The sequence below is a fragment of the Echinops telfairi genome, unplaced genomic scaffold (assembly GCF_000313985.2).
Source record: "Echinops telfairi isolate 266 unplaced genomic scaffold, ASM31398v2 ScPeMD7_7468;HRSCAF=8506_0, whole genome shotgun sequence".
In the NCBI taxonomy this organism is placed as follows: domain Eukaryota; kingdom Metazoa; phylum Chordata; class Mammalia; order Afrosoricida; family Tenrecidae; genus Echinops; species Echinops telfairi.
In genome coordinates, this window is record NW_022111369.1 from 67831843 (window position 1) to 67848375 (window position 16533).

The 16533-nt window shown below is 38.9% G+C and overlaps 1 protein-coding gene across 1 annotated transcript in view; it reads right to left on the reverse strand.

Annotated features, from left to right (window-relative positions):
• Positions 1-16533, reverse strand: part of PDCL2 (phosducin like 2) — a 48339-nt gene that overhangs the window by 13188 nt on the left and 18618 nt on the right. The window contains exons 2-4 of the mRNA XM_045284061.1: positions 15955-16075; positions 13381-13471; positions 4174-4317 (exon numbers count right to left, since the gene is read on the reverse strand). Of these exons, the coding sequence (XP_045139996.1) occupies positions 4174-4317; positions 13381-13471; positions 15955-16075 (356 nt within the window). The remainder of the gene's footprint in view (positions 1-4173; positions 4318-13380; positions 13472-15954; positions 16076-16533) is intronic.

Here is a 16533-nt window from a genome sequence, read left to right on the forward strand (position 1 = left end):
AAAGGGAGGACTTCAGAGAAATCAGCCACTGAAAATCACATGGATAGCATTATATGGATATCTTTGAATATTCAGTATTCAGCTACTGAAAACCTAACGAGTAGAAACAGAGCATTGTCAGAGATAATGCCAGAAGATGAGCCCCTAAGTTTGGAAGACACAACAAAAGATGACTGAGGAAGAGCTGCCTTCTCAAAGTAGAGTCAACAAAATGGCTGGAGGAAAGCCTGCAAGAGATTAAGCCTTTAGGACCTACATTTGCTGATGAGGCATGACTCAAAATAAGGAGAAACAAGTGTAAACATCCATTAATAATTGGAACCTGAAATGTACAAAGTATGAATCTAGTAAAATTGGAAGTCATTAAAAATGAAATGGAATACATAAAGGCTTTATAGATTTCAGTGAGCTGAAATGGATTGGTATTGACCATTTTGAATCAGAAAATCATGTGGTTTACTATGCTGGGGATGATGTAATCAAGAGGAATGGCACTGCATTCATCATCAAATAGGACATTTCAAGATCTATCTTGAAGCATAATGCTGTCTGTAGTAAATAATGTCTATCCGCATACAAGGAAATCCAATCAATACAGCCATTAATCAGATTTATGCACCAACCACTAAAGATAGTGATGCAGAAATTGAAGAATTCTACCAACATCTTCAATCTGAAACTGGTCAAACTTGCAATCAAGATGTATTGATAATTATTGGCCATTGTAATGCAAAAGTTGGAAACAAAGAATGAAGGAACAATAGTTGGAAAATGTGGTCTTGGTGATGGAGATGAAGCTAGAAATCACATGATAAAATTTGCAAGACCAATGAGTTGGTCATCACAATTGCCTTTGTAAAACACAAAAGCCAACTGTAAACGTGTACTTCTCCTTATGGAGTACACAGAAATCACACTGACTACAATTGTGGGGAGAGACCATGGAGAAGTTCAATATCAACAGCTAAAATCAGGCCAGTGGCTGACTGTGGAACTTATCATCAATTGCTCATATGTAAGTTCAAATTTAAGTTGAAGAAAATCAAAACAAGTCCACAAGAGCCAAAATACAACCTTTAGTTCAGGCGTCCTCAAACTACGACCCGTGGGCCACATGTGGCCCTCCGAGGACAATTATCTGGCCCGCTGGGTGTTTTTGCCCCTTTTGTTTTTTCACTTCAAAATAAAATATGTGAAGTGTGCATAGGAATTTTTTCATAGTTTTTTTTAAACTATAGTCAGGCCCTCCAATGGGTCTGAGGGACAGTGAACTGGCCCCCTGTGTAAAAAGTTTGAGGACCCCTGCATTTAGTCTCTGCCATCTTAATTTAGAGAACATCTCAAGAAAATATTTGGCACATTGAACACTGATGATAGAAGACCCGAAGAGCTATGGAAGGACATCAGGAACATCGTTCATAGAAGCAAAAGATCATACAGAAGACAGGAAAGAAAGAAAAGACCAAAGGGAATGTCAGAAGAGACTCTGAAATGTTCTCTTAGTTTTAGAGTAACTAAGGCAAATGGAAGACATGATGCAGCCAAAGATCTGAATAAGAACTTTCAAATGGCACCTCCATAAGACAAAGTAAAATATAATAAAATGTTCAAAGAGCTAAAGTTAGAAAACCAAAAAGAAAGAACATTCTCAGCATATCTTAAACTGAAAGAACTAAAAAAAAAACCTTCAAGCATTGAATTGAAATATTGAAAGATTCTTAGAGAAAAACATTGAATGATGCAGGAAACATCAAAAGAAGATGGAAAGAATACACAGTCACCATCTCAAAAAGAACCCATTGAAATTCCACAATTTCTGGAGATAGCATATGAGCAAGAACCAATGCTATTGAAGGAAGAAGTTCAAACTGCATTGAAAGCATTACCCAAAACAAAGCTTCAGGAATTGAAAGAATCCCAATTGAAATGTTTCAACAAGCTGATGAAGCACTGGAAGTATTTACTCATCTATGCCAGGAAATTTGGAAGACAGCTACCTGGCCAATTGACTGGAAGAGACCCAGTCCAAAGAAAGGTGACCCAACGTGCTGCTCAAATTATAGAACAATATCATTAATATCAAATCCTAGTAAAATGTTGCTGAAGATCATCCAACAACAGCTGAATTTTAAGTGCCTCCTCTCTGCCCGCCTAATGACAGGAGACCTGATGAGGACTGTCATCCATCCCCTTCTCCAAACCAGGTGTTCACAATTAAGCTCGGATACCATGCCTTCCTTCAGATTTGGATGTTATTGTTTACAATCCTTGGATCACACAGGTGTGCTCCTTCCATGTGGACTTGGTTGACCCTTCATTTAGATGGCTGCTCATTTGAAGACAACCCTGTAAGACCCCAGATGCTACTGGTTATAGCTGGTCACCATCTAGTTTCTGCCCCACACTTTGCTATAACACTAACACTCATAACTTCAGAGATCTCTTCATGAGGGGAAGCATTAATGAGGGCCATGTCATATAAGAACTAATTGTTCTTATATTGGACCTAGAATTAAGTGTGAGCCCCAAATCCATCCATATAATTATGGTTTATGTATGTCTCTGGCTCACCTTAGAGACATCATTGTCATTCTATGTTAGAGAACATTATCAATCATGTCCCAGGGGCATAAGGTAATTTTATTGATTGGGTTATTGATTTAGCCAATGGTATAGAATTTAAAATACTGTTGAGAAAAGAATTTTACAAGTATAGGCCAGCTACAAGTCGAATGACATGAATTTTTGATGTGGACTCTTCAGTGACTGGACACTATTTACACAAAGAATGAAAACCTTTCAGTAATATTCATTAACAATGGCAGAACCACACCAACCAGATTAACACACATCAAATGAAATGAGGGCAAGCTATTTTGAAGTTAGTTGAGAAATTTGAGTAAGAACTAAGTATTAGATGTAATTAGGGAATTATTCTTAATTTGTTAGGTGTAGGAATGTCACTGTGTCTACATAGAAACATGTCCTTATTTTTGAAGATGCATATAGAAGTATACAGGATTAAGTATCATGCTGTGTGCAATTTACTTTGAACTTGTTCTGCAAATATGTAAACACATACATAAATGCTATAAAATATTGTTGAATCTAGATGTTAGGTATTTAAGGCCCTCCTTTTATCATTTTGTCTTCTGTATGTCTGAGACCTTTCATATGAGAAGGTGTTTGGGTTTTTCTTTTACAAACAACTTTGAGTGAGGTAGGTGACTGAAACTATTTGTGCTTAAAACTTCTGACTCGTTGTCATGTGTCAATTCCTACTCGTAGCGACCCTATACGACAGGGCTGAACTGCCTGCCCCCTTAGGTTTCCAAGACCCTCACTCTTTTCGGAAGTAGAAAGCCTCATCTTTCCCCCACAGAGGAGCTGGTGGTTTTAAATAGCTAACCGTGAGGTTAGCAGCCCAAGGCATAACCCACTATGTTACCAGGTCTGTTCATATATGACATTAGTACTTGAAACTCACTGGTAGGTTCCTGCTATCATGTGCACCAGTCTGTGTAATATGTCAGGTTGTAGTCTGGCCTGGAGACATGGGGGACAAGGGAATCATGGGTGGATGGCAGAAGTGTCCTCTGCGTGAGTTGGGGCCATACAGGGAATGCCTCCTTAGCTGAGGTTCAAATATTTTGGAGCCTTAGTCAGTGTGCCCCTACATGGCTTTTGATGAATATTATTTTTCCAGTGCTATAACATGACTTTAAGTATAGTATTGTTGCTATCTAGTAAATGCAATACAAATGAACAATTTAACACATCTATTTCACTAATAACGCTATGACACATTATTTTTGAATTAATCAATAAAAAATTTGTTCTCTAGTGGATACAGATATTGATAGATCTCTCTCACATACACAAGTTATTTTAATTTACTGCCAGAGTGCTTATTTTTTAAGAGTAGGATATTTTTAAAATTAGAAATAGAAATAATTTAAAATACATAATTTAATTATTAAAACCAATGAATATAAAAAACTCAAGATATATAATTATATATATGAGTATACACTTCTTGAATTATATGCTTTATATGCTTATATATATATAAGCATTATAATTATATATATTATATGCTTTACAAAATCTTACAGCCATAAATTTCTATTAATAGCATTATTATTAACATTTTGAGAAAATGTTGTTAATTACCTTGATCTGTATAGATGTATTATAACCCACACATCTTCTTCTGCGTTTGTGACTTCCTTCACATATTGATTTCCAGATATTTCTCTTAATTCCCCAAAATTTTGTTTTTTCTTAAGAGCTTTCCATTCCTGCAACCGCTTTTCTCTAATTAAAAAATTAAGTTAAATTTTAAAATGTTTATATTCTTAATGTACTTTCCATATAAACAGTTACAGCATCCTGTAATGTCAGATAATATGCATCAAATACTGTAAAGAATGATAGAATGACCTTATAACAACCATTTTTTAATCAATATCTGTGCTATCATAAGTATTACACAAAGTATAAATTCGCAATGGACTATTATAAATTTATTTTATCTAAGGCTTTTGATCATTACTAAGTAAAATGCCAAACCCGCAACCTTCTAGGACAAAGAAATGCTCCTCTGGTTGTAAATTTTAAAGAGCAGACTGCCACATCTTTGTCTGACAGAGTGCCTGGTGGGTTCAAATGAATGACTTTTTCTTAGCAGTCAAATATTTTAACCCCTGTGCCACCAGGGCTTCTTTGAATCGTCAACATGGAGTTTATTCATCTTACTGTTATTGCATCAATTCTGACTCATAGTGACCTTATATAGGGTGTGGTAGTTACATAATCTGATGTCAATTTGAGACTGTTGTCTCATTAAGACAATGGTTGTCATTAAGAATGAAGGGGTGGAGTTTAGCCTTAATCAGGTAGCAGTTTTATGATCTCATTTGGAGGTGCTAAGGAGATAAATAGCTCGCTGGTGGCGAGACACATGCTCACTCCCTTGGAGACATTCCTGTTGAGAAGGCACATGGAGCTACACTAGAGCCCTGGAGCTGAAGGAGCCACATGAAGATCCCTGCCACCACTAAGATGTTTCCACCACCACTGGATCTACAAGATTTTCCACCCACTGGCCTGTGATCTTCCTGCATTCAGTGTCATTGCATGTGTTTCGTGAGTCTGAAGAGGACTTTATAGATTTGTGTTGGATGTATGGGCTAATATCGGACTTATGGACTTGATCTGGACTGGGCTGGGATGTTTTCTCAATATTCAATTGCTCTTGTATATAAAGTTCTTTCTTATATATATATGAATGTCTTTGGATTTGTTTCTTTATTCATCCCAGACTAACACATTATCAGAACCAGGAGTGGGGTATTAGAGAAGCAAATCATAAAGATAAGGTTTCTGAGGCTGTAAATCTTTATGGGAACAAATAGTTTCATCTTTCTCCTATGGAGCAGCTAGTGAATTTATTCCAGCAATCTTGAGGTTATTGGTCCGATGCTTACCCAGGTTTTTTTCTCATTGCCATCAAATCAACTCTGACTCATCCAATAGCTAACATCACTGAGTGCTAACTGTGCCACCAAGGTATCTTTTAGTGCATTACATTAATTAATTTAATCCTCGCAAAAATAAATGTGATACTCTTGTCAATTTTACTTGCTTTTAAGGGCCAAAGTAAACTGATCTTCAGTCCAAAGTCTTTGTAAATAATGCAATTACTGGATAGAAACAAGTGGCTAGTACAGGAGAATGAATAGGAGCTTAAACTCTGTGGTCAGACTAAACAGACTCCAAATGCCAGCTCTACCTCTCTACTAGCAGTATGACGACAGGCAAGTTACTCAATCTGTCTCGCTTCAGTTTTCCCCACCTGTAACTGAGATTAACACTAATATCGATTAGCATGGAATTGTTGGTGATGAAATGACATGCCTATTTCTTCCATTTCAAGAACAGATTTGATGCACTGAACACTAATGACCGAAGATCTGATAAGCTGTGGGAGGCTATCTAGACAACCATACAAGCAGAAGGTGAACGTCTTTACGGAAAGAAAGGAAAGAGCAAAGTGGCCGTCAGAAGAGACTCTGAAACCTGCTCTTAATTGTATGCAGAGTAGCTAAGGAAAATGGAAGGTATGATGGAGTCAAAGAGCTTGACAGAAAATTTCAAATGGTAACTCAATAAGACAAAGTAAAACATGTTAATGAAATGTGCAAAGGCCTACAGTTAGAAAACCCAAAAGGAAGAACACACTCAGCACATCCTAAACTGAAAGACCTGGAGAAAACATCCGCGCTTGGAGTTACAATGCTGATTCTACGGGCAAAATATTGAATGATGCAATAAGCATCAAAAGAAGATGGAAAGAATACAGTCATGCCAAAATAAGTCGTCAATATTCTACCATTTCATGAAACAGCATATGAAGACAAACAATACAATGGTGCTGACAGAAGGTCAAGCTGCACTGAAAGGGTCAATGCAAAAAACAATGCTCCAGGAATTGATGGAATACAAATTGGAATGTTTCGACAAGTTGATGAAACACTGGAAACACTCACTCACCTGTGCCAAGAAATTTGGAAGACAACTACCTAGACAACTGACTGGACGAGCTCCGTGCTTGTGCCCGTATCAAAGACAGGAGACCCCACAGGCTGTCCAAACTATAAAATAATACAATACATGTCACGTGCCAGTAAAATTTTACTGAAGATCATTCAACAATGGTTGCAGTAGTCCATGGACAAGGAGCCGTGAGAGGCTTAGGCCTGATTCAGAAGAGGGCATGGAACAAGAGATACGAGATGGAGCTTGGCTAAAAGCAGAGAATACGAGAAAAATGTATATTTGCGCCTTATTGACTATGCCAAGGCATTCGACTGTGTGGATCTTAACAAACCATGGATAACCTTGAGAAAATGGGAATTCCAGAACACGTGTTTGTACTGATATGGAACTTGTAAGTGGGTAAAGAGGCAGATGTGAGAACAGAACAAGGGAATATCACATGATTTTGAACTTAGAAAAGAATTCCAAAAAATAAGGCAAGGAAAATCGGTATGCCCTTTGCCCAGCTTCATCCCTTAATATCTTATAACGCTGTCACCCAAACTAAGAAATTAACTTTAATAGGATAGAACTTATCCAGAGTCCACCAATTTTCCTACCAAGGTTCTTTTTTCCCCTCGATCCAATTCAGGCTCTCACATTGTATTTGGGTGATTTTCAATTCGTCAAGTACCTCAGTCGTTTTTGGTTTTCCACAACTTTGATCTTTCTGAAGAGTAACAGTTACTTGAATTTGTTGAAAATCCCAGATTCTGGATTTGTCTGTTTTTCATGAATGTATTAAATTTATACACCATTGAGATGAAAAGCCCGGAGGTTATGGGTCTTTCTCAGTGGGTCATACCAAGGGGTTACTGGATATACTTGTGAATAAATTAGCGGGGGTAATTATTGCTGATCACTTGCTGAAGGTGGTGAATGCCAAATTTTTTCACTGTAAACTACAATTTTCCCCTTTATAATTACAATGTATGGCAAGAAATATTTTGAGATTATTTATACCCTGTTGCTGCTTAGTGCAACATCTACTCACTAAAGCATCCATTGATTATTTTGTCCATATCAATTACTACTATAATTTTCTATTTTTCTCATTCCATCTACATTTATTAATTCTAATTTTTCTGTAAGGAAAGGGTTTCTATTTTTTCCAAATTTGTGTGTATTCAGTTACTTGTTTATATCAGTCTGGACTCAGATAACTACTTCACTGTTTTAAAATATTTTTATGATTATTCTTACTTTTTAGTACTTGTCCTCAAGGATTACATTGCTTGTACTCTACAGATTTAGATAATTTTTTCATATACAGTTATTTAAAACAATTAAAAAATTTTATCTTATGCTCTTCTTACTTAAATCCATGAATTATTTAAAAATGAGTTGAGTCATTCAGAATACTTGGGGATTGTCAGAATATCTTTTGTTGTTGCTTTCTGATTTGTAGTAAGAGAACTCCAATCCTTTAACTTTATTGAAATTTGTATTTTAGTCTGCAAGGAAGCTTCAAAAAGCTCTTAAGAAAGAATTAAAGGACAATGGAATTTTCCCTTGATTTTATTGAAGACTACTTGTATGTATGTTGTAGTAAATGTTCCATGAGCCCATAAAAGAAAGTGACTCCTGCTATTATTACTTGGAGTGCTATCTGCTAAGGAGGCCACGTTGACAGTGTTAAATTCTCCAGCTCCTTCATGATTTTCTAATTGTTCTATCAATTGCTAAGAGAGCAATATTGAGATATCTAATTATGAATGGGACTTTGTCTACTTATTTCCATTACATCAGATTTTGCTGTATATATTTTGAAGTTCTGTCACTTAGTGAATGCACATTTAGGATTGCTATATCTTTTGATATAATGCTAACACTATGAAATTTTCCTATTTATCTCTATTCCATTTTATCTGATATTACTATAGCCATTATAATATTCATTAACTAAAGGAAAGCACTTTTTATGCTTAGTTCCTCTGCTGGTTATAAATTCAGACTATGGAACAAGAATCATACAATTTCATCATTTTTCAACTTTAAACATTATCTGGTTGATGAGAATTTAACGTCTTGCATTGCACGGTGTTTTCTAAAAGCTGAATCTGACACAAGGATTCATGTGCACGTGTTTCATTGAAGGGTGCTTTCAGAAGAGATAGAATGTAGGGCAAGGGTTGCTAACGTTTTTTCTGTAAAGAGCCAACCAGCAAACATTTTATGGCTTCTGTCACTACTATTTAACTTTGTCATTGTAGCAGGAAAGCAACCATATACAATACAAAATGAATACGGACGACTGTGTTCCTACAAGAGTTTGCCTACAGAAATAGACAATGGGCTGAATTTGGTCTGCAAGCTGTAGGTTGAAGACGCCTACTATAGCGGCAGGTGCTAAACCAGGGTGGACTCAGCTTCAGAGCCCATGGGAATCTCTGGTCTGTGAATTGCATGACAAAACGGGTCCATCTTTGACGCTGGCGGGTGGAAGGGGGGGTCTGCTGTTTTGGCCCCTTTATTAATCACTGACTATAGGAGGTCGGTAGAAGCGGGAAGTGCAACTTCCCATGTGAAGATGAGATCCATTGATTTCTCACAAGAAGTTCATTCCACCCAAGCAGTTTCTTCATATGTAGATGGTCATATTTCTGGAAATACTTAAAAAAGGAATATTGGTAAAAATTATAGTTTCCAGTGCTGTAGATAGATGGCCAGATATATTAGTTGCTAGTCATTCTTTCAATGCATCAACCATTAGAGATGTACCCTCACCCTATCTTAGAATTTCTACTGACCTCAATGTCCTGCCTGGCGGGCTAACCTAAATTCTTATCCCTTCAGGATCTGAGATCCTAGTATTATATCCTCATCAGATAACAGTTACTTTACTCACTGAGACTTAGAACTGGGCATAGGAATACCAAAAGTGGTGTCACTGCATCTTCTAAGTGTTAAACAAATCACTCGCTTCCCATTTTGTAGCATCAGCCCTATCTTCTCTTGATGTCTGAACTTAACTGCCAGGGAGTCAATTCTGATTCTTAGCAATGCTACAGGGCAAAGTAGAACTGCCCTATGTTTCTGAGACTGTTAATCTTTATGGGAGAAGAAAGCCTCATCTATTTCTCATCGCTAGTGATTTAGAGCTCCTGACCTTGTGATAGCAGCCCAACTAGTAAATTCTGTTTACTTTTAAAAATTAAAAAAAAAAAACACCCCAAAACCTGTAAATAGATCAAGGTTTGATTTCTCTAGTCAAGTTTGATGAGGTGCCATGCTCTGGCCCCAGAGTCTATCCTTTGCACTCCCTAGGGATTTCCCTGCTCTGCTCTCCCTGTTGCTCTGCCTTTAGTGCTTTGCCTCGGTGTCACAGGGTCAGTCTGGGCCAATCCCACCCCTGAGTCTCTAGTGTTGTCTCCCATAGTGCCATGTGTCAGCAAGGGACATTGTGTCTCATAGTGGGATCAGCCATATGGTCCACTCTGTGCATTGGCTGTTCGGAGCGGGGATATCGTCCTCCAGGCCTGGTGGCCAGGATGTGCTCCACTCTCTCTTCCTCCCCATTCATTTGCTCCCATGTGCTCTGATCAGAGATGTTCCTCTCCCCTAGCTGCAGCTTCAGTGCTGTCCTCTAAAGTAAATTATTCTGGGGGGAGGGGCAGTTGTCCACGTAGCTGGTATGGGGGCCAAGTCCTCAGGCCCCTCCACTGGCACCCCTCCAACTAGGAATTTTTTACAACACCAGGACTCCTCTTGATGATTATGGTTAATTATTCCTGCCAGTACGGTAACACTTTTTTTGCCTGCTCTTTATTGGCAAGAGAAGCCCAAAGTGATCAAGCAGCAGCTATTGTTCTAATGTTATTCCATTGTCTTCTGGCTTCCATTGTTCAGTTTGTCCCATTGAAAGTGATGAGTTCCTGATCTTGGGCTTCTTCTAAGCCTTTCCCCTCTGTCTCTGGCACTAGAGATGCCCACTAAAATGTACCCAGGTATGAATTTATTTTCATCTTTCCTATTTAGAACACATTTCTTCTACCAGAATTAGTAAATTCAGGAATTTTAATCATAACCATCATCATTTATTCAAATATTGCCTCTCCTCCATTCTGTTCTTCTTGGAACTCAAATCAGATATATTTCTTAATTTATCTTCTACATATCTGAATATCTCCTTTATGCGTTCTATCTCTATGTTTACATTGTGAATAATTTTCTTTGTGTTTAGTTTCCAGTTGGTAAACTGTTTCTTCATATTTACCTAATAAGCTATTTAAACTGTGGATTTTATTTCAACTTCATAGCTTCCATTTAGAGGATTATTCCTTTGTACCAAGCAAGGGCCAAATCTTATTATTGTTGCCAGTGGCATGGTAAAGAAGAGCATAATTCAATCAAGTCAGTTCTCAGATTCCCATGGATTCATCCTCCTTGCCAGCTGCCCCCTCCTGTGACTCTAACCACTGAGGGCACAATCAGAGCTCCCGAGTTAAAAGGCACTGTTTGTCGGATTGTGAAATTAGCAGATACCAGCCACAAGTTTGGGAGTCCACACAATGGCCCAACTTCATGACTTGGTGGCCACAAAAATGGGGGGCTGGTTTCTCATCACCTCTGCAGAATGCCTGCTACACGCTCAGAAGTCCCTGTGACACTCTGTATTCTGACCTGCTAGTGCCCACTGCCCCTTTGGGCTCAATAATTCACCAGAACCCAGTGAATTCACAGAGCGTATATCATAATTCTGACTACAGATTTATTTTGGCCCAAAGGCATATAACTGAAGTGCTGCACAGGGCGAGGTTTGGGAGGGTTTCCAATGGAGAGCTTCCACATCCTGGGAACATGCTCCCTCCCCAAAGCAGATGTTCTCTCCAAGGAGGACATGCTTTGAGCCTCTAATGTTCAGGGGTGTTAGAAGTCTGTTTTCCATGATAGGCTAAACCATCGCTGCTAAGTCTAGTTTACTTCTAGTTATTTCCTCCCAGGCGACTTGTTTTTCCAGTCTGCCCAAGCCTCTATTCACCAATATAAATCCTCAGATGTGGCTTCAGTGACCCAGGCCAAGGAAAATAGCCACTTTAATTAGGGTACAATGAGGTTCTGTATCCCACACCACTTTTCAATTATGTCTGCTTATTCCTCAATCTTTCAATACATGCTCATCTCTGTTGTTGCATCTCATATGTCTTTAACATTTAATACAGTCCCCCTAACCCCCGTAACTGCACTGTGTATAATCCTTGGAGAACTAAATTTTTTTCTGTTCTCACCCTTGGTAAATTGCCTCAGAGGGTGCTAAGTCTTTAATTGTTGCATCCAGTGCATGATCTTTATCAGTAGACATTGTTGGGCTTAAGTGGAAAGCCCTCCTCCAGGGAGGTTGTCTTCTACATCTCCAAGGAACCAGACCCAGAAGATTTGCTTCTGTCTTTTCAGGGAACCAGGACTTCAAACCTCATGCCTTCTAACGATGTTGGCTTAATTTAGGGTTCTTGGCTCAGTGTCCTTACTTCTCTACAAAACCATGACCCAAAATCCTGAACACAGTGTTGCCAATAGCAACCGTCCTCACAACAACCCTACTTCAGCTAACCCTTGTGAGTTAGCAAGCTTCAACGTGCCTTGGTGGTGCTGTGGGATACGCATTGGGGTTGTTGATTGCAACGTCAGCAGTTCAAACCCACAAGCCGCTCCACAGGACAAAGAAGAGACTGCCTGCGTCTGTACAGATTTAAAGTCTTAGAAACACTGAGGAGCAGTTCTGCTCTGTCCTAGGGGGTTGCTATGAGTCAGAATAGACTCGATGGTAGTGGGTTTGTTGGGTTTTTAACAAGCTCCTTTATCTTGGTGAGACCAGTAATACCTCAATGAAGAATATAATAATTTTCCTATAGAATCTAACAAAAGACATGCTAGAGAAACAATCGCAGCCTTCTTCTCACTGATCTTTTATTGATATTTTGTTTTACTCATATATAGTTTGGGAAAGTTCTGTTGTATTTTACTTAAATTTTAAGAAAAATAATGAACTCATTTATGTAAAGTTAGGTGACTTTTAAATGCCATTTAAAATTATTCTGCTTTGTTCTGTTTTATAGACAAAACAAGATTTGTGCTTAGTTCCTTAAAATACTTTCTCCACTCAAAACTCAGACGTAGAACAGCCATCTAAGTTGTAACTATTAGTCTCTCTTTGTCCAGAACCAAGATGACTGAATGAAATCCAAGACACATGGAAACAATTAGGCCAAAGGACAAATCGAGTACACCCACCTCACCCTCCGCAATGATGAGAGCAGAAGCCTGAGGTGGTGCATAGCTACTACTGATGACCGTACTAAGAGAGATGGCAAGAAGGGGTCATGGAGAGAGTGGGAGAAAAAGGTGACACAAAACTCAAAATAATAAAACTTCAGGCTTATTATTTTGATAGAGACTGGTAGAATTCGGAGACCACGGCCCTTAGTTATTCTGTAGACCTGGAATTAAACTTACTTCCAGAGCTCAACTTTTAGCCAAAGAGACTGGTCTACGAAGTCAACGACAGCACCAAGGTCATCAGCATTCCTTAAACAGCCAAGCGCATGGGATCTAATGGCAAGCCCCTGCTCAGGCATGAAGCGCAGGAGGCAGGAACCAAGAGGAAAGAAAGACACCGGGAAATAGCAAGCACAAGGAGGAAATAGGAAGAGCCTCATTAAATTGTGGGATTGCAATCGACGTCATGAATCAAAATGTGCGTACATTTTGCCCTGTAAACTTTCACCCAAATAACAATCATAAAAATTAAAAACTCTAAGTAATCCAAACAAATCACTGTACCTATATATTTCAATTGCTTGCATATCTTCATCATCAAATTCATCTTCAGCTTCTTTCAACTGTGCAAGCGTCATCTTTTCATATGGTTTAACTGGAACAACACAAAATGGAAGGTAATAATATTGCTTTAAAATGATTCTTACTTCCCCCTCCCAGGGGGATGAATAAAAGAAACGTGGGTTAAGGGAGACAGCGGTTGGTGTAAGATATGAAAATAATAATGATTTATAATTTATCAAGGATTCACAAGGGCTGGAGGGCAGGGGAGGGGTGGGGAAAGAGGAGCTGGTACCAATGACTCAAACAGAAGGAAAATGTTTTGAAAATGATGATGGCAACATATGTACAAATGTGCTTGATAAAATTGACGTATGGATTGTTATAAAGAGTTGTAAGATCCCCCAATAAAATTATTTATATATAAAAAACTATTCTTGTTTAAGACACATATTGGAAAATAACAATATCTTAGACAAGTGGAGATCAATGTCTTTTAAGCAGTCAGCTACAAAATAGTTTTATATGCCAGAAAAACCTGCAAATTAAACTGCTACCGCTCCTCTAAAGTTTAGAGAACTGCCAGAAGACATTTAAAATTACATGTAAGAGTCAATTTCCACTGTCATCAAGTTGCCTCCACCAGGATAATCCAACTCTTAGCAATCGGAAGCACCGCCAGGGCTCCTTGAGAATCAACTGCTCTTATTCGGTGTCCCAGAGTGAGCGCCAACTCAGAATGAGACAATGCCCGCTCTTGCGCCATCAGCACAGTTTTTATGTTTGAGCCCATGTTAGAGCTACGGTGTCAATCCATTCATCACAGGTCTTCTTTTTCACGGTCCCTCTACTTTACCAAGTATGGCGTTTTTTGTTTTTTTCCTCCCAGGGACTGATCACTCTTGACAACATGTCCAAAGCACATGAGCTGAGTATCTTCACATCTTCACTTCTAAGGAGCATTCTAGCTATACTTCTTCCAAGACAGATTTGCTTATTCTTCTGGCAGTATTCCGAAAGTACTTTCAATATTCTTCACCAACACCGTAATTCAAATGCCTCAATTCTTCTTCAGACTTCTTTATTCATTATCCAACTTTCATATTCATAAGAAGTGATTGAAAATACCATGGCTTGGGTCAGGCACATTTTAATCTTCAAAGTGCCATCCTTGCTCTTCAACACCTTGAAGAGCTCTTGTGCAGCAGATTTGTCAAATGCAATACATCATTTGCTTCCTTGACTGCTGCTTCCATGAGCATTGATTGTGGGTCCAAGCAAGAAGAAATCTTCCACATCGTCAACGTTTTCTCAGTTGATCGTGATACTATTAGTCCAGCTGTGCGGAGTTTAGCTTTCTTTACATTGAGTTGTAATCAATACTGAAGGCTTGATCTTCATCAGCAAGTACTTTAAGTCCTGCTCTTTTTCAGCAAGTACAGTTGTATTATCTACATTTTCATGGTTAGTGGCTCTTGCTCTATCCCTGATGCCATCCATGGTCGTCTTCAAATAGCACAGCTTCTCTGATTACTTGCTCAGTATACAAATTGAGTAAGTAAGGTGAAGGGATGGGACCCTGCACACTTTTCCTGACTTTAAACCACAGTGTATTCCTTTGTTCTGTTCAAACAACTACCTCTGGGTCTATAAACAGGTTCTGCATGAGTAAAATTAAGTGTCCTGGGATTTCCATTCTCCTTAATTTTGTCCATAGTTTGTTTTGATGCCCACAGTTGAACTCTTTACATAGTCAAAAAAAAAACCACCCCACCATAAGTACACATATTTCTGGTATTCTCTGCTTTCACCAAGATCCCCTGACTACTGTCAGTGCTGATATCCCCCATACCATGTCCATTTCTAAATCCAGCTTGACATTCTGGCAGCTCTAGACGATGTACAGTTACAACCAGTTTTGAATGACCTTCAGCAAAATGGCGCTTGCATGTTATATTAATGATATTGTTTGAAAATTTCCACACTCTGTTGGGTCATCTTTCTTTGGAGTTAGCACAAATATGGATCTCCTCCAGGTGGTTGGTCAGGAAGCTGTTTCCCAAATTTTTTGAAGTAATATGGAATGAGCGCTGGTGATATAGTGGGTGACTCATTGGAATGCTAACCTTAAGGTAGGCAATTCAAACACACGAGCTCCTCCTCAGGAGAAAGAAGAGGCTTTCTGCTGATACAGAGTTGGTTACACAATCAACCGCACAGGGGCAGCTCTACTGCATCCTGGAGGGTTGCTATGAGTCAGAATCAACTCAATGACAGTAAGTTTCATTTTGAGAATCAACTAGACCCCATAAGTTTGTTTTTTTCCACATACTTGGAAATATTGACAAATGTTTTCAAACACAACCAAACGGGCTGCCACGGAGTCAGGGAAGCATTGGACTGCTCGCTACAATGCAGAGATTCAGACCCACCGGCTGCTCTGCCCCAGAAAGACCAGCTATCTGCTCTCATGAAGAGCTCAGGAAGCCTGTGAGTGTTTTTGCTTTGTTTCGAGGGTACCGAGTTACCATAGCTGTAGTCTCCTCTGCATCCAGCCCACCAAATGCACAGCCATACCCAGTGCTTCTTTCTGTAGACGTAAAACCATTTCTTCAATTTCATCTTGTGGTTCTTCTTTTGGAGGAAGAATGCCAAAGTCTCTCAAAATGTCATTCCATTCTGTGTCTTCATTTGGATCCTAGATAGAAAAACATAAACGAACAAAGCTGAGCATTTTACTATGTACGTGTAAAATTGACTTGTGTTTTGGCTTTTCCAAGTGTACTTATCCCTGCACTCTAAACATAACTAGTTAATTCATGTCAAAGACTAGAGTAAATTGACCCAACTTTCCCCATTTCCAAAGAGCCCTGGTGATGCTACGGGCTATGCGTTGGGCTGCTAATCGCACGATCCACAGTTCAAACCTACTGGTTGCTCCTCCAGAGAAAGATGAGGCTATTGCTCCCATCGAGACTAGTCTTGGAACCCTATGGGGCAGTTCTACTTTTGTACAGCAGGGTCACTATAAATCAGAATCGACTTGATGGCAGTGTTTTTATTGTGTGTTCGCCCACCCCCATGACTTCCCAGCACTGATGGAACTAAAAGAAGAGGCTTCAAAAAAGCCCATGGGAAAATTCCATTTTCTTTTCA